Source organism: Microcaecilia unicolor, chromosome 13 (assembly GCF_901765095.1).
Source record: "Microcaecilia unicolor chromosome 13, aMicUni1.1, whole genome shotgun sequence".
Classification (NCBI taxonomy): domain Eukaryota; kingdom Metazoa; phylum Chordata; class Amphibia; order Gymnophiona; family Siphonopidae; genus Microcaecilia; species Microcaecilia unicolor.
Genome location: NC_044043.1, coordinates 58,732,571 through 58,757,357, shown reverse-complemented (window position 1 = coordinate 58,757,357; position 24,787 = coordinate 58,732,571). Strand labels below are relative to the sequence as shown.

The window sequence follows — 24,787 nt, the reverse complement described above, 5'->3', positions numbered from 1 at the left end:
AACCTGCACAGGAAGGCACAAGAGAAAAAAAAAAGAAGCACAAATCGGACTTGTGGAGAACACGAAGATGCGTTCTCCCTGCTCTGTGAAAAAATGAAGACTGAGGGACCTGTGTTCATGCATCAGGCAGGAAAACAACAATGCATGCTTGGTGGGATGCTGCTAGGAAGTTCCTGATCTTGCCAGTCAGTCTGCACCGGGCTCCATCAGATGACATCACCCAGCCGTGGGAATACGACAGCCTGCCTGTCCTTTGAGAAAACCTAATTTCTGTGTGCTGCAATGTACATAAGTACATAAGTAGTGCCATACTGGGAAAGACCAAAGGTCCATCTAGCCCAGCATCCTGTCACCGACAGTGGCCAATCCAGGTCAAGGGCACCTGGCACGCTCCCCAAACGTAAAAACATTCCAGACAAGTTGTACCTAAAAATGAGGAATTTTTCCAGTCCATTTAATAGCGGTCTATGGACTTGTCCTTTAGGAATCTATCTAACCCCTTTTTAAACTCCGTCAAGCTAACCGCCCGTACCACGTTCTCCGGCAATGAATTCCAGAGTCTAATTACACGTTGGGTGAAGAAAAATTTTCTCCGATTCGTTTTAAATTTACCACACTGTAGCTTCAACTCATGCCCTCTAGTCCTAGTATTTTTGGATAGCGTGAACAGTCGCTTCACATCCACCCGATCCATTCCACTCATTATTTTATACACTTCTATCATATCTCCCCTTGTATGTCAAATTCCTTTACGTGGTCCTAAGCATTCCTGTGCCTAAGATTAAGCTGGAAACTCAGAAAGGGGCATCAGCTACCTGTGAAGTGCTATACACATATGCGTATAGACATTTCCACGCATGCAGTACATCTAGTTTGAAACTAAGTTTCACAATCCCCACTCCTAAAGTGCTAATTAGAAAGCAAAACAGAGTCCAGGACATAACAGCCCAGGCGTAGCATTCTCAGGACAAGAGAGAAGCAGATTAGGTTCCTAATTGTACATACAACACAGCCCATACAGCACTGAAGGCCCCCCCCCCCCCCCCCCCCAATTTTACTCTGCCCACTCATTCTTCCCCTGTCCTATTCACACAGATGCTACATGACAAACTGCAGAATACGTAGAGCAACAACTGTCTCACCTCAATATAAAAAGAAAATCAGTACTTTAAGAACCAAAAAGAGAAGCAGAGAAACCAAACAGAATTCATTTGTCTTTTTTTATATACAGAATACAGGAAAAAGTTTTCTGTAAAATCTAAAACAATACAATTAGTATTTACACTGAAACTAGCTTAACTTCCTGGGAAGATGTGGGAATATCATAATTATAATAAAAAATAAAAGGGACAAACAAGTTTACGACAAAACGCTTTGTTACAACAGACGATTCAGAACCACATGTAGCACTGTACAAATTCATTTAAAAAAACAAAGAGGAAAGAAGCGGTGGAAAAGGCCACATGGGCCATATCTATACATGGATTCCACTGCTTCCACATGGAGAGCACAAGGATTCTCAGCAGCTGATAGCTGCTTACAACCACCTGTTGTGCAATTCCAGTCAAAGGATCAGGAGGTGCAGGGGGCATGGAGGCAGCGCACCCCATCTTCCAGAACAGAGCATCTGCGGTATGAAAACTATTTTTCCTTTTTTTTTTTTTTTTTTAATGTTTTTTTTTTTTTTTATATAAAACTATTGTCACTGGCACAAAATAGGAGTCTCTGATTAGATTTTTTTTAAATGTTTTTTATTTTTTTAAAAACCACGGCAGCTCCTTCCTGGAAGCATCATACCCCATTGCTGAACTTATGTTTGTATGATCATCCCCTTAGTTCCCCTGCACCCTCCATCCACTCACACTGGACATCTTCATGGTTGTGCAGTGAAATCATTATCTTTTCCATTAAAAAAAAATGAAATGCCTGGTACAAATATATGTGCAAATGCTCCTAAAACTTGAGCAAAGAAATTGTAAAAAGTTCTTCATGTCATGCAAAGGAAGTGACCAGTTTCTGGCCACAGTAGAAAAGAGGGAGAGGGCAGCTTCTGTACAGGTGCTGCGGCCCTAAGGGACAGAGTGAGAGCGCAGCACAGGAACCTGGTATGGGGGCTTCATGAACAGCTTCTCTTCCAGCTCTGTGTCCTGTGCTAGACCACTCTCCCCTTTGGGCTGTTTGGTCGCAAACTCACTGATGCTGAAGACGAACTGAAGGCAGCCCAGCTTGATGTAACTACCATGGTGGAGCAGGGCTGTGCCTTCCCAGCCTGCCCCACTGCCACCAATCAGGCTTGAGCTGCTAGCTTTGCAACTGCATGGTCTATGGTGTGGCCCCTGGGCCTGGGAACTCATCATAACCACTGTCGCTGCTTCTTCATGTGGTTCTTCGTCCTGTTTTCGGTTCTTGCGGCGCTCTGCAACAGAAAATAAATGGTAGAAACAAAGAGTCTAAGAGGAATGGAGAGCCAGTTACATCTAAGAGCCTATTGCTGATCTCTGGCAGGTCCATGGGCATCAGCCAAGATATGAGCTTAGCACTGCCAGCCCAGCACTAGAAAATGGTCAGAGCTCCCATGAAGCCAACAGAATTTATGAGCATCAGTCTTGCCCCTTCACTTACTTATCACACTCTGCACTTTGGCAACAATACTGCTGGGAGGGCTGGGACTCGCCTTCTCTGAGAAGTCGCAGGAGTATAGAACATTGTCCACAGTCGTCCCATGCTCACTGTAGTTCAACAGCTCATAATGCTTTGTATTCTAAAGGCAAGCAGCATAAGAGTTTATAGGTTTAATTCTTATACTCCACCTCTGCCCAAGGCAGAAAACAACAAAACACAATCTTAAAAAGGCATAATACTAAATGAACAACTGGCAAACTAAATACAAAAACGCAATGTTGGCCATTATGTTACTGCAATGAAAGTACAGCTGTGCCTGGACTCTAAAGCAACACACACATAAGCTCAGCCCTCAGTGGATACAACAGAGCTCTGCTTAGTAACAGACTGCTTTAATTAAAATATGACAGAAAATTGTCCTGCACTGTCGCACCTGGTGTATGACAACTCTTGGCTAAATCAAAGAAAAGTGTTAAAAGAATGTTTGACAGTTAAAGCAGCAAAAGAGTCCCAGAAACACATGCACTCACCTCATCGTAGAATATGCAGGCATGCTTTGCAGATACATAGTTACAATGGCCATAGTTCGTAAGGCACACATCCATGTCTGCTCCTGCAAGGAAGAAGACTGAGCTGAATACTGATAGGTCAGGAAGAGGCCTCAGAAAGAACAAAACAACTCTACAGATTCGTCAGGAGATATTTCTTCTCCCCAAGAGAGAGGGGAAGGGGCACGGCATACCATCATATAGCTTGTGTTCCATTACATGTTTTAAGACTGATATATATATATTAAAAAAAATGTATCTAGGCTAACTTCAGGAGTTACCCAAACAAATCTTGGCCTTTCAAAAATTCTCACAAAGAGGATAAATTTTGTATAACCAACTCATTGGGTGAATAAAAGTTAAGATAAGCTGGTGCTCTGGGCATTTCAGGGGCGCAGCTTTAAATTTAGCCTAATGGCACTATCAGACTAAAAACTGAACAGTACCCAGGTATCCAGATACCTTTAGCTGTCATAAAGGTATCTGGATAACTAGGTACTGGCTTGCTAAATCTCAGCCCTTATGAGGTAGGTCACACTCAATGTTCAATTTACGTATCTAGTCGCAGAATAAAAAATACTTTACATTTGTCATTTCCAAGAACCTGAAAACTGAATGTGAACAAATATAGCGTGGAAAGGCAACACGCACATGTCATAGGAGTGAGATACATACCTGTTCCAATGTAGAGGGTCCTGTAACACATGTTGACTGGAGCACCAGCTCCCACCATGAGGGGGTAGAAGACAGCTCGGGCTTGTACTTCTTTTTTCTGTACTGTAAGAGAAACAAGGGATAAAAAAAGAAAATTATCATATAGTTTCCAATATATGTACTGGCTTTAAAATCTTATTTTTTAAGATTATGAACAATTTCCAAGAGTATAATCCTTGTAACAGAAATAAGAAGAGTACAGAAATGTACACCCCTTCTCATATATTCAGTCCACTAGTAAGGGGAGCAAGGACAAAATTTCAGGAAACTATACCACACAAAAATAAGAGAAAAGGCTACTGGCATTGCATTCCATGTCTATGGAGTAAATGTACTTGCTAATCCTAAGGCCATGGTTGCAAAGAGCCCAAAAAAGCAGCCAGATATGATGTTCATTAAAAAATACACTTATCATAATGATATTTAATTACACATTTACAAGGAAAATTTAACCAAAACAAACCAGCAATTTTTATTACACAAGCTCTCAGAAGTAAAAATTGTTGATTTTTTTTTGTCTAGGCTGTGAGACGTTAGGATACACCCAAATATTACCGTTCAAAAAAGGTGCATCACAATTCTGAAAACCAAAAACCCACAACTTTAGCATCTATGATGAAACGAATTTTCCAGCTTGTAAATTGTATAGCTATATTTTATTATGTGCATTTCCCTTATTTGGCCAGCAGATGGTGTCCGTCCTTTGTGTGAAAGTGTTACAGAAGTGACAGTTTCTTCTTCCTGTCTGAACTGAAGAGAAGTAATCTGCACTGCTGTTGGTCAGAAGCCCCTCAGTTTTTATGCTTTGGGCTCTGATTGAATCTGCTGGAAATTTTTAGTCCAGTGGGACTATGGAAGGTACAGTCCTCTATACTGAGACCCTGTTCAAAGACTGAGCAGTTAATTTTCCTGAACTCCCCAGGTACTACTCAGGTAGTGAATAAGTGTTTAGTTAGTTTAATATTAATTCCTGTTTAATTTACCCATTATTGTTGGCTAACTACACCCTTATTCATCTGCTCACCGTTCTAATTTATGATGATAAATCAATTCATTTATTAGCTCTTTTTGTCCTGGACTGCTTTCTAGGAACTGTAGGACCCCTGGAAGTGTGGCCCCAGTGTCCTTAGAAATCACTGGGAAATTAAGTTGCGGGTGACTTGCCCAAAGGCAAGCGTAACCCAGCAGGTGGGAAGAAGGGTATGCCAGAGTAGAGCACATGCACAGGTGGTAGTGGGCCTGAGCAGTGCTGGGACAGACCCTCTAGGTGGGTGTTAGGCATTCCGTGACAGCATCCAGTTCCTCTCTGGCTGTAAAATAAATTTTGCAACCAAAGTAGCAGAAGGCACAGTCTTCTTCACCTTCTATAAGTTCAGTTACATTCAAAGAATCAAAGGAAATATCGGAAGCAGGCACCAATGGTTGTTCTCTCTTTAGCAAACGGTGGTAAACAACAAGCTTTTGAAATAGGGAGACAAAATTTTACGGAATTTTCAGAACTTCCAAGAAACCTGTAAGTCAAAACTGGAGCTACTGAGGATAACTTTGGAAAGTTGATAAATCTAAGCATATATTTTCTAAGTTCTCCAGTTTCCTATGAATCACCACATTATCTTTCTCAAAATTAGAATGTTGATCAGAAAGTTTCTGAGCATTCCTCAAGTTGAACCCACTTAATTTTCTACAGGTTACCCACAATTCCAAATTGTTGAATTTGAACAGAATGCTCCATTAACAAAGAAAGAAGCAAACTTTTGAGAAACAGAAAACTCAAACTTTATAAAAGCGTCCGAGAAGGAATCTGAAGTTACTAAAGTTGGCTTTACCACAAAAATCAAGTGTTCAAGCTATCCCAGCATTTTCTTTGGCACATATCCAAGAGGAAGAGAACTTCCAATGGCTTCTCTGTTAGGCCAGATCTGGTGGTTAAGGTTACATCTGCTACACAGGTGGACCAGCCCTGCTATGGGGCTTCCACATACTACATCAGGTTGCGACAGACCTGCCCATAGTCCAAGGTGAAGAGCTGTATCCCACCAGCACCACTCGCTCCTCCAGGCTTAAAGTATCAACCAAAAGAGGGGGAGGCAGCTCTCCTTTCCCCAGATCCCCCTTCAGTGTAGCTCCAGGCCCAGATCCTTGATCAGTGCCGATGGTCATGAAGCAATCCATCAGTTCAGCTGGGTCAGAAGTAGATAGCACTAGGGGGTAAGGTGCATGTTTTACCTTTCCTTTTCAGGATGTCCCCGTTGAATTTAATGGGGATATCCTGAAAAACCAGCCTGACCGGGCGTGCCCCAAGGACTGGGTTGAATCCCTATATTATGATCTCAGAAAAGGTTAGGCAATATACGATGCCACTCAGAGAGAGGTGAGTCTGCTGCAGACTATAGAGCCGCCATCTTGCCCCCTCTTAGGCTTCTTAAACTGTAATCCTGATAGAGTACACAAGAACAGATACAAAGAGGGCAGTTTTTTTTCAGTATTAGCCTGTATGACCTCCAAATGCTCTTTGTACAGACTGAGAACTTACTGGAAAGCAAAGCTGCTTACCTGTAATGGAGGTTTTCCACAGATCGCAGGAGAATGCAGCCACACAAGATGGTGATGTCAAATGTTGATCAAGAAGTGCTCTCCTCTAGCTCAGGAAAGCTTTTAAGATCTTCCTCAGTGTGGGGGGTTCCTGTATCAATAACTGCCCGTCCCCTCTGCTAGTCAGTGAGGTAGCTAGTGGATGCCATGAGAAGAAATGGAGGGTAGGTTGGTGTGATTGCATTTCCCTGTCTACAGAGAACCCCTGTTCCATGTAAGCACTTTGCTTTCTTCAGTGACTGCAGGGAGATGCAGGCATAGAAGATTGCAACTCCCAGAGGGTTGTGTTTTGCCACTTACATTTTTGTGAACATTAACACTTCCTGCTCAAAAGAACTCACAAGGAAACCACAGTACAATAATTATGAAGCATAAAAGGTTTTTGAAAAGACTGTTCAAAATGCCATCAAGAAGGGAAACAGTCCAAATAATGCTTTGTGATGGTGTGGAGGGAAAACCAAGCTGCTGCTTGGTAGATGTAGAGAGGCAGAACAGAAATTAACCAAAATGTTGTCTTTACTTGGAGCTGGTGCACAGCTAGCTGTAGCATAGTAGAAATGTATGCAGTCCAATATCAGATCAAGAGGGCACATTTTTGGTCACCCACTGACCAGGGACATTTGGACCGAGCATCTAATCTTTTTAATGACTTAGGATAAGGTATGTTTGAAGTCCAGAGTGTGGAGTACTTTCTCAGCCTGGTTGAAATGAGGTATGGGGAAAAAGACTGAAGGACTACTGATTGATTCAGATGAAAATCCGAAACTACTTTGGGTTGAGTATTCATGACGACTAGATTTAAAAAAACAAAAAAACATGGAGGAGAGTAGTTAGGACACCCTGAAGCTCACTGACTTTTAGGGGAGGTAATGGACTGTACAAACTATATTCCAAGACAAATACTTTAGGGATGCTTACCCCAAGGGCTTGAAAGGAAGCTGTACGAGTTATCCCAGGATGACATTTTGAGTCCTGTACTTATTATGGAACCTTACAGTTGGCTTTCTGTTCATGAGGTGTCTCATGAAATGGGAAACTAGTGGACGGAGGAAAAGATGTAATAGCAGATAAATGTAGATGGACAGAATTTGTTGCCAGCCCAGGGAAGCAAGAGAAGTCTAGTATGGTTGGAATTGTGCATCAAAAAGCAACATGATAAGTAACAAGACCATTTGATTTGGAAAAGTTTCTAGAGGAGGATTTTGAGGACTTCAAGGAGGCTAACAGTACTTGGACTTTGATATAACCAATGGTTATGTGATTATTCGCCCTTCAATATCCATGTCGTGTGTGAAAATGATTGAGATTTGGATTTAAAGGCAGACCTCCTTACTGTGGGTAGCAAGGGCTGCATTTCTAGAGAAAGTGGGTGATCCATCACTAGTGAAAGAAACCACAAAAACCAGACTTGCCTTGGCCAATACACAATTAGGATTATGGCTGCTTTGTCCTGAACAATTTCTGAATGACTCTGGATTGGGGGGGGGGGGGGGGGGGGGGATAGGAGCATAAATCAGACCCTGCTTTCATATTATGGTGATCGCAGTGGTGTACCTGGTGTATTTGACACCTGAGGCTGATCATTTTTTTACACCACCTCCTCTATATTTAAAACTTATTTTTAGTAATAATCCACAAGTCACATAACATAGATGTACCTAGGAAAAGGCAGCATATTAAACACTGCAGTGAGCACCAGAACATCTATACATCCATTGTAAAACTAAACCCAGATTAGTAAAGATGATCCTGCCAACAGAAAACCATGTCTTTTTCACAAACATAAGACACAGATACATCCTCATCCAGTACAGAATAACCACAAACTAAAATAGAAATATGTAGACAAAAATTAAACTGAACCCCCAAGAAGCCAGATTCTGTATATAATGCACCACCAAAGAGTAATGCATATCCCCTAGTACTGTGCAAAATATAAAGACAGATGTAAATTTGAAAAAAAAAAAAAAAAATGAAAAAAGATAAAACCAACTGTCAAATACACTTTACAAATTAACAAACAAATACAAAAATGGAAGATACCATTTTATTGGACTAATACATTTTTCAATTAGGTTTCTGAGGCCAAAACCTCCTTCCTTGGGTCAGTACTGCTGTTACGGTATCCTGTCCTGACCCAAGAATGGGGGTTTTAGTCTCAAAGTTAGTAAAAAATGTATTAAAATTAGTCCAATAAAAAGATCACCTTATTTTAATTTTCTATTACCACAGCTACAATACTACTTTATTCTAAAACAAAAAATATATATATTTTTTTCTACCTTTGTCGTCTCTGGTTTCTGCTTTCCTCACCTTCTCTTCACTCTCTGCCTTCCATCCAGCGTCTGCCCCTCCCTCTGTCTGCCTTCCATCCAGCGTCTGCCCCTCTGTCTTCCATTCAGCGTCTGCCCCTCTCTCTGCCCCTTCCATCCACTGTCTGCTCTCCCCTTTCCATATGGTGTCTGTCTGCCCCCTTCCATCCAGCCTGTGCCCCCTTCTTTTTACATGAGGCATTCCAGCATCTCCCCCCTCTCCATCTTTATCTCGCCTCTGTTCCCCATCCATCTTCTGCTTTCCAGTATCTCCTATGACTTTTTTCTCTCCATGTCCACCATCATGCCCCTTTGGCTCCCTATCTCTCCTATCCAAACCTCCCCTCTGTGTCCGTGTCCCTATTCCCCCCCCCCCCATGTACAGCATCTGCCCTCTGTCTCTCCATCCCTCCCTCCTCTGTTGCCACGTTGCTGGCCCTGGGGTGGGAGTGCAGGAGATAGTAAGAAGGGGGAGCATCTCTCCCCTCTTCTCTCCCCTGCCCCATAGTACTGCATCTCATTCATCCCCCTCCTCAGATCCAGCTTTTTCCTACTCTTCCCTCCCTCATGCGTCTCACCTTCTCTCTCCTCTCCCCTCTGGTGGGGTCCAGCTTCCACCTCCCCCCTTCAGCATTGCTCTCGCTTCCTCGTTCCCCTTTGGTCCGTATTGCTCTCCCTCCTCTCTCCATCCCCTTTCCCTTCCCCTGTGGTCTGGCATCACTTTCCCCTTCCTTTGTGGTCTGGCATCACTTTCTCTCCACCCCCTTTCCCCTTTGGTCTGGCAATGCATCGTCCTCCTCCACCTCCTTTCCCTTTCTCTCTCCACCCCCGCCCCGCAGGTTTCCAAGCTTCCAGGCCCACCAGCAGCGTCAGTGATTAAGCACTGCCTTTGGCTTGCCCCAGAAGCTTTCTCCAGTAGGGGGGGGGGGGGGGGGGGAGGGGAAGGGGAGATACTCATGTCAGCACTCCCTTATGATCTGCACCTGGGGCCATCGCTCTGCCCTCAGTACGCCACTGGGTGATTGCATCATGCACAATTCTGTGGGCCTTCTAGAACAAAATTTGACACTGCAATCTTATCAGTCAAATAGGTTTTGGGTGACCAAATACTCAAGACACTGTTCATGTGCTCAAGTATTGGTGGTACTGACTCCACTAAAAAACTTGAGATACCACTGAAGAGGACTCATCTGAAGTCATGCACAGGGCTGGAGGTGGACTGTAGATGATCCATGCTAACATTTTGAAAATGAATGTATACAGTTTGGGACGTGATGAGCTGATGCACCAGTGTTCTGTTCATGCACATCCTGTCCTCTAGAAGAAATGCCCTCTCTTGCTGGGTCTTGAGATGGTCCTCTATGAAAATTATAGTCTGCACTGGTGTCCGCTTTGACTTCTCGTTTTATGAGAAAACTGAGCTATATAAGTGTGTAGCTGACTCTAGTGGGACTGCAAAGCATTCCAAGGTAAAGATGTTAATCAGCATGTTGTCTAGGCAAGGGAAGGTGATTTGTTTATTGTGGAGGTGCACTGCACCTGGGTACTGAGAATAGACAAAAGGGAAGTACTTGATACTAGTAATATTTCACTAGAAATGTAATGTACAGAACTTCAAGTGCTGAAAATAGATGGGTACACGTTGGCATCTTTGAGGACAAGGGTAGTCAGTTAAAATTGAGTGGCAGCAAAATGGAGGCCAGGGAGTTCATTCTGAAGAGACATTTTCTTACCTATTTTTCTTTCCTTTATGTCACCCTAAACCAGTCCAATTGTGTGGATTACATACTCCATAAGCAGATGGAGGCTGAGAACCACTGGCTTTCAACTTCCCTGTAAGAATCCTGTCCAGCCCGCAGCCAGTCAGTACATTCAAAACAAAACAAATTTACAACTGTGCACTCTCAAACTAGAGAACAAAACAGTGACACTCAACCATTTAAAAATTAAATTAGGAGTCACGTGAAACTATGTACGGGAGCGGTTGCTGTTAGCTCCGCTCTGTGTACCTCCTTGCAATTCCCGTTGCTAATTGCCCGAGAAGAGCGGTGAATTTGAGCGGATTCCACCTGTAAGCGTTAGATACGCTGTCCTGGACCGGAATTTGATATCACTGACAGGGATGGCGGCCAAAACGATGAGGAAGGAGAAAGAGAAAAGCAGAGTGCTGGATGACAAAATGGTGGCTCCGGCAAGCCCGACGATTTCGGTGGTCGGGTCCACGTGAGCGGTGGAAATAGTAGGCGAGGTGACAAGCGCTATGGAGGCGATATTGGATAAAAAGCTAAACTGCCTGGACACTAAGTTGGAGGGGCTACAGCAAAATATGGCGCAACTGAGTCAGGACCTGGTGGCATATCAGCAACGTACTGGGGCCTTGGAAGATCGCGTGGTCGTTGTGGAGGAGAATTATACTAATTAAAAAAAAACTGGTAGAAGCTCAGGCAGAGAAAACTGAAGATCTCGAAAATACATCTAGGCGTAACAATTTGCGCTTTGTTGGGATTCCGGAGGAACTAGGAGACAGAGAAATCCGTACCTTCTTAGAATCATGGCTTGTGAAAAAGCTGAAGCTGAATACAGAGATGGGTCCTTTATTAATTGAGCTGGCACATCATGTGGGTCTCCAGAGACCAGGTGCCACTAGGCCAAGGGTTGTGATCTGCCATCTGCTTAACTTTGTTCACAAAACGGCAATTCTACAAGCTTTGAGAGGAGGTGCGGGACTGAGCTATAATAATCATAAAATCCTCTGTTTTCAAGATTACTCAGCTGCAGTAGCAGCGCAGAGACGGAGCTTTTCGCCAGTTTGTTCACAACTGGTGCAACATACGATAAAATTTGCTCTGTTATATCCAGCTAAATTGCGAATCACATACCAGTCTTCCACTAAAACATATAACTCAGTACAAGAAGCCTAGCAATATGTGAAACAAATTTTAAGGAGTGGTGATGAATGAACTGAGTGCTTTGGAGCGGGGTTTCATTTTTACGGAAGCCTTTAATTTATAAGAACTTTTTCTCTTTGGATTACAATTCTTGGTTGTTGGGATTATGTCTCAATTGCATGGCAGGGGCGGATGATTTGGAATGCTCTATGAATGCAGGGATGGACAACGTTCTTTTGGAATTGGGGTTCAGTTCCCAGAAGGTTTTTGATGGTTGTGATTCTACAGGACAATGACTCAACATACTCAACTGGAATGTAACTGTTCTGATCGGGACTCAGAGGTATGATGGCTGCATCTGTAGGCGGAACCACAGTGCCCTGCTGCAGCACTTTTGGTTTGTGGTTTGTTTTGCTGTGGTGCTCTCCCGTTGAAAGAAGGAGATCTTGAGTTAATTCGCCAGCATAGGGAAGAGAGCTGTTCTATATCTATTGGAAATTAATACTAAAAGGTGGCTGTTCTTTGTGGCATACAGTGGAGAGTTTTGAGTCCAGTCTATGCTGGAATGAGGAAAATTTGATGAACAGCCTCTGGTGGATTATCTATGAGGAACTGCAGCAGTGCCTGCTGACGGATCACAACAAATGTGCTACAGGACTTGTTGAAAGTTAATAAAGGTTTCCCTGTAGTCTTTAATGAATAGAATGCATGAAGGACTTAGTATGGGAATTATCGTAATGGTGTGATGGAGATGGTGCGGATCTGTATGGGTTAGTGCCTGCTATGCAGCTATTTTAATTAAAGGATGGTAATAAGGTTTCTGATATTAGTGATAAGTGCACCTTATGGTTTGGGGGAAGGAGTGTGTTCAATCATAGTTGGGGTAACTTGGAGGGAAGTCTGATGTTCAACACGTATAGATTTAACTGCTCTTAAATGCGACTTGAGGGTTGAAACTGTTCTAGTTCACAGATTCTGTCTAGTTTAAGGAATGTCTATATGAATCTGCTTGTAAATGCGGGATTACATACGGGGAATAAATGGGTTAATTGAAGATGTGACCTTAGAGGGGAAGATGGTTATAAAGGTCCTTGGTTATTAGTAGGGGTTAACACTTGGAAGTATATAATATTTGGCGGGAGTTTGTGAGGGGGGTGTTACACGTGACTTGTTCCATAGGAACAGTGAGTAGGGGGAACGAGGAGGGTGAAGGGAGGGAGTTGGGTGAGGGGCAGGGGGGAGGGATAGGGAGTTCACTAGGGAGTAAGGCTCAAAGGGAAGTTACTGGTAGTATTTGGGAATGGGTGAATGATTCAATCCAAATTGTATTGGGGGGTTTATACACACAATACAAGGGGATAGATGGGGAGGCCATAGGCTGGGGTGGCCTCTTCAAGTGGATAAAGGTTTTTTTGTGGCAGGTAAGATGTCACCATGTTCCGTGAGATGGTTAAAATAGTCACATGGAATGTTGGAGGTATCAACTTGCCTATAAAACGTTCTAAAATACTGAAATATCTGCAAAGGATTCATGTGGATGTGTTTTTTTTTTTACAAGAAACCCATTTGTCGGATATGGAGCATAAGTTGGTAAAATGGTGGGTGGGGGAGTGCGTAGCCTCTCCTGCTAAGGGAAAAAGGGGGAGTGGCTATTCTAATTAGAAAAGGCTTGACGACTGAGTTAGGTAATGTTGTCAAAGACCCAGAGGGACGTTATATTTTTTGTAAGGCTCTGGTGGCTAAGCAAAAGGTACTGCTAGGCAGTATCTATGCTCCTAACCACTTTGATGCCAATTTTTATAAAAAACTATTAGGTCACCTTACAAAAGAAGACTCAACTCCACTGATTTTGGGAGGGGATTTTAATATGGAATGGAACCCTCATCTTGATAGACCTCACGTTACTCCCACAACAGGCTTTTGGTCACCAAGAGCCTTCCAAATTTTTGCTCGTTATTGGAACTTTTAGATGTATGGCGGGTTCTGCATCCTCAAGACAGAGACTACACTCATTTGTCGAGGGCTCATAATAGTCGAGGATAGATTACCTGTTGATGTCTTGATCCCTTTTAGGGGGTATAAAAGAGGCTCGGATAGGACCATATGCAATTTCTGATCATGCAAACTGGGTGACCTGGCACCCGATCGGCTTGGGAGCGAACGTTCATGGTCCTTTCCGAGTTATCTGATCAGAGATGTCGGATTTCGGGAGCGTTTGATGGCTACTTGGGCTGAGTATAGACTTTTTAATGAACATTCGGTCTTGTCGGCCCAGGTGACCCTTAATTCACTAATTCACGAACGAGAGGTGAATCAAACTCTTACTATAGATTTCAACTGTACAAACTTGGGAATAAGGGAGGAAGATGATGGCTTGTCTGATTGCTCGGAAGCAGGCCTCTCGTCTTGTGGTGTCCTTGAGAGATCGCTCTGGTAAATTATGTCACTCTGAAATTAGAGACATTTTTAAGGATTTTTATCAGTAGCTGTATGATGGGGGAGGGAGGTCGGGCCTTTCGGGTAATCTCTATTTAGATAGATGGGGTGGATTTCCCAAAATTGACTGACATTGAGAGAAAAATTTTAAATGCTCCTATAAATCCTGATGAAGTATGATGGGCAATTGGTAGTAGTCAGTCGGGGAAGGCACCTGGACCGGATGGGCTCTGGGTGGAGTTTTATAAAATGATGGGCGACACTATTGTTCCGCCACTGGTGCAGGCATTTAATGATTGGGTGGAGAAAGGGTTGCTTCCTAACCAGTTGAACGTAGCTCAAATTACATTGAGTCCCAAAGTAAAACGAGATGTCACTTTACCAGTGTCATATCGTCCATCTCGTTATTGAACTGTAAGGTGAAGTTTTTTGCAAAGATACTGGCCAACAGAATGAGTCGTGTGTTGCTGAGGATTATACACGAGGCACAAGTAGGTTTTGTTAAGGGTCGTTTCACATCGAAGAATCTTAGAAGGATTTTGATATCATTAGAGAGGATTGGGATGGAGGTAGAGCCATCTCTGATGGTTAGCTTTGATGCGGAGAAGGCCTTCAACCGTGTCGGTTGGGATTTCTTGTTTACTGTATTGGAGGCGTACGGATTTGATGGCTGGTTCTTGGGGGCGGTTAAGACGTTGTATACCTCACCGAGAGCGAGAATTATGGTGAATGATCATTGCTCGGAAGATTTTGACATCGGGAGGGGCACTCGACAGGGATGCCCTTTGTCACTATTACTCTTTGCGTTGTATTTGGACCCATTGGTAAGAAATTTATTCTAATCCAGCCATTCATGGGGTGACTTTGGGAAAAGTCAAATTTAAATTAGCAGCCTTTGCTGATGACCTTTTGGTCTTGCTTACCAAACCGGTAGATTCACTGTTAGCCTTGTTAGTCGTCTTTAAGGAGTTTGGAGACTATTCTGGCTTTAGTTTAAATTTGGAAAAGTCTGAGGCTTTGGCTACTGACCCGGGTATCTGCTCGACTTGGCCTGGAAGTTTCCCGTTGCGCTGGGCAAATGGTTTCTTTTGGTATTTGGGAATTCTACTGATGCCAAAGTTGACTGATCTCTATAAACTTAACACCAGTCGACTGTCATCACAGACTAAGAACAGTTGGAGAATTGGAGTGCGCTGCAGTTACCTTTGATAGGATGCTTGGGCCTTGTTCATATGGTGATTCTCCCTCGATGGCTATATGTTATGCAAACTCTTCCTCTGTATTTGTTGAAAAAGGATTTGGGAAGCTTTTATCAGATGGTGATGCGGTTTTGTTGGGCCAAAAAGAAGGCAAAAATGAAATACCAGTTGTTGTGGGGTGGTTGGCCACAGGGGGGGTTTAGGTTTACCTAATTTGAAGTTATATAATGTGGCCTGTTTATTAAGACATGTTAGAGATTGGCTGTTTGATTCTAATTATTATACACCACTAGGAAAAAAGGCCCATTTCTGACACAAATGAAACGGACGCTAGCAAGGTTTTCCTCGGAGTGTGTGTGTTTTACAGAGTGTGTGCGAGAGTGTGTGTGATAGAGAGTGAATGTGTGAGTGTGTGTGACAGAGAGAGACTGTGTGAGAATGAGAGTGTGTGCCAGGGGCCCCCTCCCTCCCAGTTTCAGGATCCGCCTGGCCCCCCTCCAAGTTCCAGGGTCGTTGCACCCCCTCTCTCCCTCCCAGTTCCAGGGTAGTTGCCCCCCCCCCCAGCCACCCTGCGATGTTTAAGTGAAAAATTAGGGAGCTGTGAGTGTGAGAGTGTGCGCCAGGGGCCCCCTCCCTCCCAGTTCCAGGGTCCGCCCGCCCCCCCTCCAAGTTCCAGGGTCCGCCCCCCCTCCCACCCACCCAGTTCCGTTGCCCCCCTCTCCCCCTCCCTCCCAGTTTCAGGGTCCGGCCCTCCCTCCAAGTTCCAGGGTCTGCCCTCCTTCCCACCCAGTTCCAGGGTCGTTGCCCCTCCTCTCTCCCTCCCTCCCAGTTCCAGACTAGTTGCCCCCCTCTTCCCCCCCCTCCAGCCACCCTGCAATGTTTAATTGAAAAATCAGGCGGCAGTGTAGTGTAACAAAACGCACCTGCAACGTTGTGAAGCTGACTCCGTGGCTTCATTGAAGTGAAGGGTTGGTAAGGTTTGTCTGATTCGTGAGTCTGTAACCATCTCTCTTGGCCCCGCCCTCATGCCTCTGATAGGTCCGCCGCCCTCGACGTCAAAACGTGATGACTTTGTGGATTTCAAAATGTGATGACGTTGAGGGCAGCGGACCTATCAGAGGTGCGAGGGCGGGGCCAAGAGAGATGGTTACAGATTCACGAATCTGACGAACCTTACGAACCCTTCACTTCAGTGAAGCCACGGAGTCAGCTTCAGAACGTTGGAGGTGCTTTTTATTATACTAGAGATTAGAGTTGGAGGAGGCATTCTTTGCTCCTTTTCATTTGCTCTCTTTATTGCAGGTAGAAAGAGTTTTGGTTCCTGGTTGCTTCCGACAGTTTATTGTTGAGGCCTTTGAAGAAGGCTTGGCAGTTTTTGGGGAAATGCCTGAAGGTGGGTTCAGGTGTTACGGAACTATTGACTATAAGAGGGAACCCTATGTTCCTGTCTGGTATGTAGAATCCAATCTTTAGGCACTGGGAAGAGCGAGGACTAGATTGTTTGGATGCAGTTATAGGGATGGATGGAAGGATCAGACCATTGGAGCAGTTGTTAAGCATGGGGAATATTCAGTGGGGGGATACATTTGCTCATTGCCAATTAAAACATTTCAATCAGTCATTAGATGGAAAGCTTTTGTCAGAAACCGGGCGCCAAGTTGAAAACTTTTTTTGAGGGGATCTCAGACACTGATCCATCTGTTTCAAGCATATATAAGGCGCTATGGGCTTTTGGGATTAATAAGGATTTGAGGCAGCTTGAGACCCGCTGGGAAAGGGATCTGGGTGTAGATTTGTCCTCGTGGGATGTTCTTAGGCAGCTGAAGGGAATATCAAAGTTGGTCAGTGGTGCCCAATATCAGGAATGTGCTTTTCGAGTAATTCATAGAGCTTATTTTTTTTTTAATTTATTAGTTTTTAAACCTATCAGAAGCATTACATCTTGTTAAGAAAAACAGAAAAGAAAAGAAATTTCTATTTAGAACATTATTCCTCCATAACAATTTAACTTCTTTCTTAGACCACAAATAAAGTGAGAGGGGCGAAGAAACATAAGAGTTAAATATAAAGCTAAATTATAGGAATATGGCCTGGATCACACCACAAAACATTTATATTGTGAATTACATGATCTAAACTAACACTGGATCTATTTGTTCACTTTCTTCAAATCTATAAAGTTTCTCAAATGTTCGGGATCTAGAAAGTGATATTTTTTTATCTAGATATTTTATCTGACTTTTACAAGGATATGCCAGTATAAAACTAGCTCCTAAAGCCTTAACTTAATCTCTCATTGCCAAGAAAGATTGTCTTTCCTGGGTAGCCTTCACAACATCTGGATATATCCAAAGCTTTTCACCATAAAATGGTTTGGCAAAATTTCTGAAATTCAGTTTTTTAAATCAAATTCAAGTCTTGTTTGAAAACCATTGAAACAAGGAGGGTTCGCCTCTCAAAAATCCCATCATTAGAATTTTCCAAAAAAGCAGATAAATCTTGCAATCCTTCATTCCCACCTGTTCTCCTTTTAGGAATTGGTAAGTAATATATTTTGTTAATAGGAGGTATTAAGTTTGGAGAAACAGATTGGTTTTCAATTAGGTACTTTTTAAACAGCTCAGTAGCATTTATTTCAGAAGAACGAGGAAAATTAAGAATCCGAAAGTTCAAACGCCTATTATAGTTCTCAAAGTTCTCCAATTTACGATGAATTATTATTTTGTCCTTAATCAATAAGTCCGTTTTATTTGTCAACAGAGAGATATCTTGTTGGACCTACGTTTTATTTAAAGAGAATACATTTTACCATGCTTTTTGGAGTTGCGAGGTGGTTCACGGTTTCTGGGGTAGAGCTGCAAACTGTCTTCTCTGCTATCCCGGGAGGTAGTGGGAACCTCAGTCCAACTGTTATTGGATATGCCTGGTTCTTTTAGGGGGAATTCGTTGGAAGGAACCTTGCTATTTTGTAAATTATGCTGGTTAGTGAGGAAATGTATATTGCATTATTGGACATCGGAGGCTACTCCGGAAGTTTGGCATTGCCGTGATCTGGTGCACCAATTGATGATGTGGGAGGCGAGAGAGTCTAAGAGCTCTCAAAAGCGCAAAAATCAATTTTTGAAGGTTTATATAGATACGTTATCTGCTAGAGGCAAGAGTCTGGTACTAAGAGGCAGATGCACTAAAGCTAAATGAGCCTTTAATGACCCTCCAACGAGGAAAATTTGATCCGTTGCATGCATCAAAGGGCTTTTACCGAGGAAGCCAGCAGCTAACGAAAACGGAATGGAGATGAGCAATTAGTGTGAAAACCCCATTGAAACGACATGCACTAACCTTTTCCGATTGCCTTTACGCAGGAAAAAGGCAGGAAATCTAACGAGAGGTCTGGACCTCTCGTTAGGACAGCTCTGTGCCAGGAAAAATCATTAAGTGAAAAAATAAACAAACTTTGAGCCAATCCCAGCGCATTAGCAGAGCTAAAAGCGCTGTGATTGGTCCAAAGGACGTCAGAAAACACATAAAAAAATAAAAAAAAAAAAGGATCGGGAGGGGGCAAGGGCGCTCATCAGGAGCGTCCTGTATGGACGGCCTTGCCCCCCCCCCCCCGCTGCTCCCCACTTTGCGCCGCTCCCCCCCCCCCCCCCGAAAAAGCAAAATGCTAGCTGCCCCGGTCCCCCTCCCTTCCTGTTCCTGTGTTCTGCAGAGCTAACTCCGCCTCCCGTCATTCTTTCGCCCCCGTGCCCTGCTGCCCCCCCTGAGGTCAACAACGCCGCTCCCCCCCTCCACCGAGACCCCCCTCCCTATTAACGACCCGAGCAGCGCCTCTCACCTCTTTCAGAAGCGCTGCACGGGCAGGAAGATCTATTGTGTTGGTTGTAGAGTTTCCATGACGTCTCTTCTTCCCTGGCCTAGGCCCCGCCTCCTTCTGACGTAAGTAACCTACGTCAGAAGGAGGCGGGGCCTGGGCCAGGGAAGAAGAGACGTCATGGAGACTCTACAACCAACACAATAGATCTTCCTGCCCGTGCAGCGCTTCTGAAAGAGGTGAGAGGCGCTGCTCGGGTCGTTAATAGGGAGGGGGGTCTCGGTGGAGGGGGGGAGCGGCGTAGTCAACCTCAGGGGGGGCAGCGGGGGCGGGGCACGGTGCGAAAGAATGACGGGAGGCGGAGTTAGCTCTGCAGAACACAGGAACAGGAAGGGAGGGGGGGGGAGCGGCGGAAAGTGGGGAGCAGCGGGGGGGGGGGGGGGGGGGGGGGGGGCAAGGCCGGCCATACAGGACGCTCCTGATGAGCGCCCTTGCCCCCTCCCGATCCTTTGTTTTTGGATTTTGCTGAACGGGTAGCCACGTGTATGTGTTGTGGCTTTTTTGTTTGTTTGTTTTTACGTTTGCAGCATGCGCATAGCAGCCAGCAAAACGCTTGGCTGCTCTGCGCATGATTTAGGGGCCGATTACCGATGTGTATTGTGATTCTTTGATACATTGTACGTTTGAATACCGATCTGAGCATGTGTGACTTTTTTTTTTGGTGCATTCTTCGTTTTTTAAAAATCGTTAGGGACTTTAACGATTTTGATTTTTTTACGTTTGGTTGCTGCATCTGCCTCTTAAAGAGGGACTTCTTTTGTGAGAGCAATTATTAATGACTTCATCGGCCTGAATGAAAGTTGAGCTGTATTGTTGGGCTGGTTATGAAAGGATGGCTGCCCTTTCATTCAGTCCCCCTGCATGAGAGCAAAACTGTAACAAGCATAGAGGTTGCAGTGACTCACTGAACTTTCACCCCTTGCCCTTCTCCTCCACTGTCCTCAAAACCACAGTTTGTATCCAGTCCCAACTGGAATTAGCTGGAAAAAAAATACCTAATGTTGATTTAATTAGTAGTTTTCTGCTTTTAAGAACACAACATTCTTTTTATCTTGTTGCAATATGAAAAACTTGAAGCACAAAATGCAGTGCGGGAGACGAATGTACTGCTAACTGCAGGTAATAACCCTGCCGAAGAAAGCTGTACCCAGCACTAGGTGTTGGATCCGCAGAAAAAGCAGTGGTACCACTCTGTACCAAGTGGAAAAAAGTACTTGAAGTTAAATGTAAAATTCTTTTAAGTTCCGTCCCAGAATAATCGGTTCAAAACTCTGCTGCCCGTCTCGTCTTCCGCCAGGGTTGCTTTACTCATACTACCCCTCTCCTCAAGACCCTTCACTGGCTCCCTATCCGTTTTCGCATCCTGTTCAAACTTCTTCTACTAACCTATAAATGTACTCACTCTGCTGCTCCCCAGTATCTCTCCACACTCGTCCTTCCCTACACCCCTTCCCGTGCACTCCGCTCCATGGATAAATCCTTCTTATCTGTTCCCTTCTCCACTACTGCCAACTCCAGACTTCGCGCCTTCTGTCTCGCTGCACCCTATGCCTGGAATAAACTTCCTGAGCCCCTACGTCTTGCCCCATCCTTGGCCACCTTTAAATCTAGACTGAAAGCCCACCTCTTTAACATTGCTTTTGACTCGTAACCACTTGTAACCACTCGCCTCCACCTACCCTCCTCTCTTCCTTCCCGTTCACATTAATTGATTTGATTTGCTTACTTTATTTATTTTTTGTCTATTAGATTGTAAGCTCTTTGAGCAGGGACTGTCTTTCTTCTATGTTTGTGCAGCGCTGCGTACGCCTTGTAGCGCTATAGAAATGCTAAATAGTAGTAGTAGTAGTAGTAATGTATTGTGAGTAACACGGTGGAGGGAGGTGTTTATTCATCCATTGGATTGATAGGAGTCTTCCTTGGGTGGATAGGGGTGGGTAGGGAGGAGGAGATAGTAACAAGGGGGGTATTAATATTAGTGGCAAGTAATAGCTCCATTTCTAACAAGGATTGAGATCTGGTATTGACAGGGTTGCGGCTGCTTTATGCAGTTGTAGTTTGTTCGATGATAGTTGTTATTGTAGGGAGGGGATGGGTAGGGGGATATAATAAGTTAAACCAAACTAAAAAATAACGAAGACAGTTCGGTTGTATTGTTTTCTGTTGTATATGCTGATATTTCTTACTTAGTGTAGTCATCGAAACATCTGTCATTTGTATTTGCTGTACTGTTTTCAATAAAAACGTTAAAAACTAAAAAATTAAATTAGCAATTTGAATAAAAACTCCTGCTGTAAGCCTCTGTTCATAGTTTGCTCTCTACCTCTTCTCATCCTTGCTTCACCAAACTCAGAATTAAATTTACTGTGTGGACTGGTCTGGAGGAACTACAGGAGAGAAAATTAGTAGGCAAGACTGAATTTCTCCTTCCTTAGCATCCCTCCAGATAGGTCCAGACGCATGGGTGGGAACTCTCCAAATCTGCTGCCAAAAAAAACTTTTGCTTTGAATTCTGCACTCTATTGGACCTGCATATACAAATGTTAGTGTTTCATATACAAGTGCAAGGATGACCAAGTGGCCACCTTGCAAAGGTCCTAAGGGGGAATAAACGTCTGGCCACCTGCCCCCTGATGGAATGCACCTTCAACCATGAGGAAACCACCTATCTTTTTAGAACGTACCCCAAAGCAATAGATTAAGGATATCCAATTTATGGATTCATTTCTGCTGTTCATGTGCCCCTGCCTCCCCTAACAGGGGGAGCACAATGGGTTGGTTGACACAGAACATTGAAATCACCCTAGACAGGAGTTACTGGTGTGGAGGTTAGTGCACTGGCCTAGGAAACTGGGTTTGATTCCCACTGCAGCTCCTTGTGACTTTGGGCAAGTCACTTAACCCTTTATTGCCCCAGGTATAAAAAAATAAGTACCAGTATACAATATGTAAATCGCTTTGATTGTAACCACAGAAAGGTGGTATATCAAATACCATCCCCTTATCTTTCTCCCTAGAAAACAGGAGAAGGCTCGCTACATGATAAAGCCCATGACTCTGAAATAAGTACATAAGTATTGCCACACTGGGACAGACCAAAGGTCTGGCAAGATCCTGAAAAAGTTTGATACATTTTATGCTGCTTATCCCAGAAATAAGCAGTGGATTTTCCATCTACTTGTTCCAGTCCCCTCATTATTTTATAGACTTCTATCATATCTCCCCTCAGCCGTCTTTTCTCCAAACCAAAAAGCCCTAGCCACTTCAGCCTTTCCTCATAGGGAAGTCATCCCATTTCCTTTATCAATTTCGTTGCCCTTCTCTGTACCTTTTTTTTTTTTTTTTTTTTTTTTAATTCCACTATATCTTTTTTTTGAGATGCAGTGACCAGAATTGAACACAATATTTGATACAAAGGCATTATAATGTCCTCACTTTCGTTTTCCATTCCTTTCCTAATCCTCCTCACCAAACAGATGGTCACCAGAAAAAACTGTCTTCAATGTGACATCCCTCAAGGAAACCTCCATACACAATTCAGAAAGAGGCTGCACCCATGCAGACATCATTATTCAGACGTGTTGGGACTGAATTTCTACTAGACAGAATGTGCTGTTCAATTAGCTCCTTCTAGATAGGTATCAATAAATTCCCTTTAATTCAATGTCTGTGCTTCATTTTATTATAATTATTTTAGTAAGTTTTGAATGTTATGATTTTTTATTTTATAAGTTGTAAAGGTATTTCCAATATGTTAAGTTTTTTATTGTATTGCTATTGAAGTCACAATCTATGTCCCTGACACAGCCCATTACTACAATGAAACGTGGCCATGTCAGGTTTCTTCTCGTTTTAAATCCATGCTGTGTAACAAGTAGTGTTTTCAAGCATTTGATGCTGGTGTTTGTGTGATCTGCTACTATTATCCCCCTGAGGAATGCTGCAGATACCAGCGCCATCCCTGGCATTCCTCAACACCGAACCACACTCAAAGGCATCCCAATTTACAGTCCACTCTCTGAGGTCTGTCTTTCAAGTTTCTGCTCAGAAAATCCACCTGCATGTTATTGGACCTCTCAGCAGCACACATGGCAGGGTTCAACAGATGTTACTTTGCCCATTCCATCAATGGTGAAGCTTCCTTTGCTACATGCTGATTCTTTGTGCTGCCCTGGAGATTCACATACTCTACCACAGTTGTGTTGTCTGAAAGTACTCTGAGTGACTTGTTCTGCAGCAACAACAGGAAAGCCTGTAGAACCAACAATGGCCTAGATTTCCAAGCAGTTGATCAACACTGCACCAGTAAAACCATATCCAAGGCTGCTGCCACTGACTAACACCTGAAGGTAGTCCCAAGCCTAATGAATCCTGAAGTTGAGAAACTTCTGAATCGGAGATGTCAATTTCTTCACTCTCTCCGAAGTGAGAAAGACATACTTCTTGCACATGTGGAATCACAGGTACTATCACCAGCGAGGAATTCAACTTGCTCTTAGCTGGATTGAGCGCCCAACCCAATTCCTGTAAAACATTACTCACAAAAATTGACCAAATTGTCCAGATACGGATGCATCAGAAATTCCTTCTCGCACAATACTGCTGCCACCACTACTCCCACCTTGGAGAAGACACCTTCGCAAGCCCCAAAGGCGGAAATGCTTACCTAGCAATGCAAACTGGAGAAATTTCTAGTGTCCTTGTTGAATGGTAAAAGATATGTTTCCGTGAGATCCAAAGAAATCTAGTACTCGTCTTGCTGACAGCAAAGATGATTGACCACAGTCTCCATGCAAAATCTGGGGACCCAGAGAGCACTGTTTACCCACTTGAAATCCAACTAGGATGAAATGGAACCTCATTTTTTGGAACCAAGAAGTAAATCAAGTAATTGTCTGTACTCCAGTCTTCTGGCAGGATGGGAACTATGGACCCAAGGTGGACCAGCCACTGCAGAGTCACCTAAACCGCCTCTACTCGGACATAGAAGCATCAGACAAACTTCCAGTAGTGGCTGGACAAACTCCAAGGTGAAGCCATTATGGATGACCTTGAGGACCCACTGATCTGATATAATCTGGGCCCACCTCCAATAGAAATCTTAGATGCCCACTTATTACTTGAACTGGAAGATGGGCTCCCAAGACCTCACTGGGAACTGGGGACTGCGTAGGACCTGAACCTCCTGCATCCTGTCCACCCCTGAAACTATAACGAAAGGACTGCCCTCTCTGAAAATATTGGGACCACTGAGTGCCATCTAGTTCCACCTGGATTATACTATTTCGTGTCACAAAGACCACCCTGAGATGCCTCCATTCAACCAGAGCCTTCTGGTCAAACCTTCTTAAGGTGCAGTACCTTGAACTCCCTGAAGCTCTTTACCAACTTATCCAGTTCTTCACTGATTGATAGCTTCCCCCTAAAGGGCAGCTTACTGAGATGCATTAAGAAGCCACATACACTGACCAAATATGAAACCACAATAGCCTATGTGCTGCCACCCACAAGACCATACTCTCGGCCAAGGCTTGAAGGAGATCATACAAGATGTCAGAAAAGCGGCAGCCAACTCAACTTTGCTGCACCTACACTGGCTGTGGAA

The 24,787-nt window shown here is 43.8% G+C and overlaps 1 protein-coding gene across 3 annotated transcripts in view; it reads right to left on the bottom strand.

Annotated features, from left to right (window-relative positions):
• Positions 1 to 1,206: 1,206 nt before the first annotated feature.
• Positions 1,207 to 24,787, bottom strand: part of PHF12 (PHD finger protein 12) — a 149,416-nt gene continuing 125,835 nt past the window's right edge. For 2 of the 3 annotated variants that reach the window (XM_030222214.1, XM_030222215.1), the window contains 4 exons: positions 3,846 to 3,947; positions 3,153 to 3,235; positions 2,623 to 2,761; positions 1,689 to 2,416 (listed from right to left, as the gene is read on the bottom strand). In XM_030222214.1, the coding sequence (XP_030078074.1) occupies positions 2,070 to 2,416; positions 2,623 to 2,761; positions 3,153 to 3,235; positions 3,846 to 3,947 (671 nt within the window). In that variant the 3' untranslated portion in view covers positions 1,689 to 2,069. Of the gene's footprint in view, positions 2,417 to 2,622; positions 2,762 to 3,152; positions 3,236 to 3,845; positions 3,948 to 24,787 lie in introns of all 3 variants that reach the window. The other variant, XM_030222213.1, reaches the window with a different exon arrangement.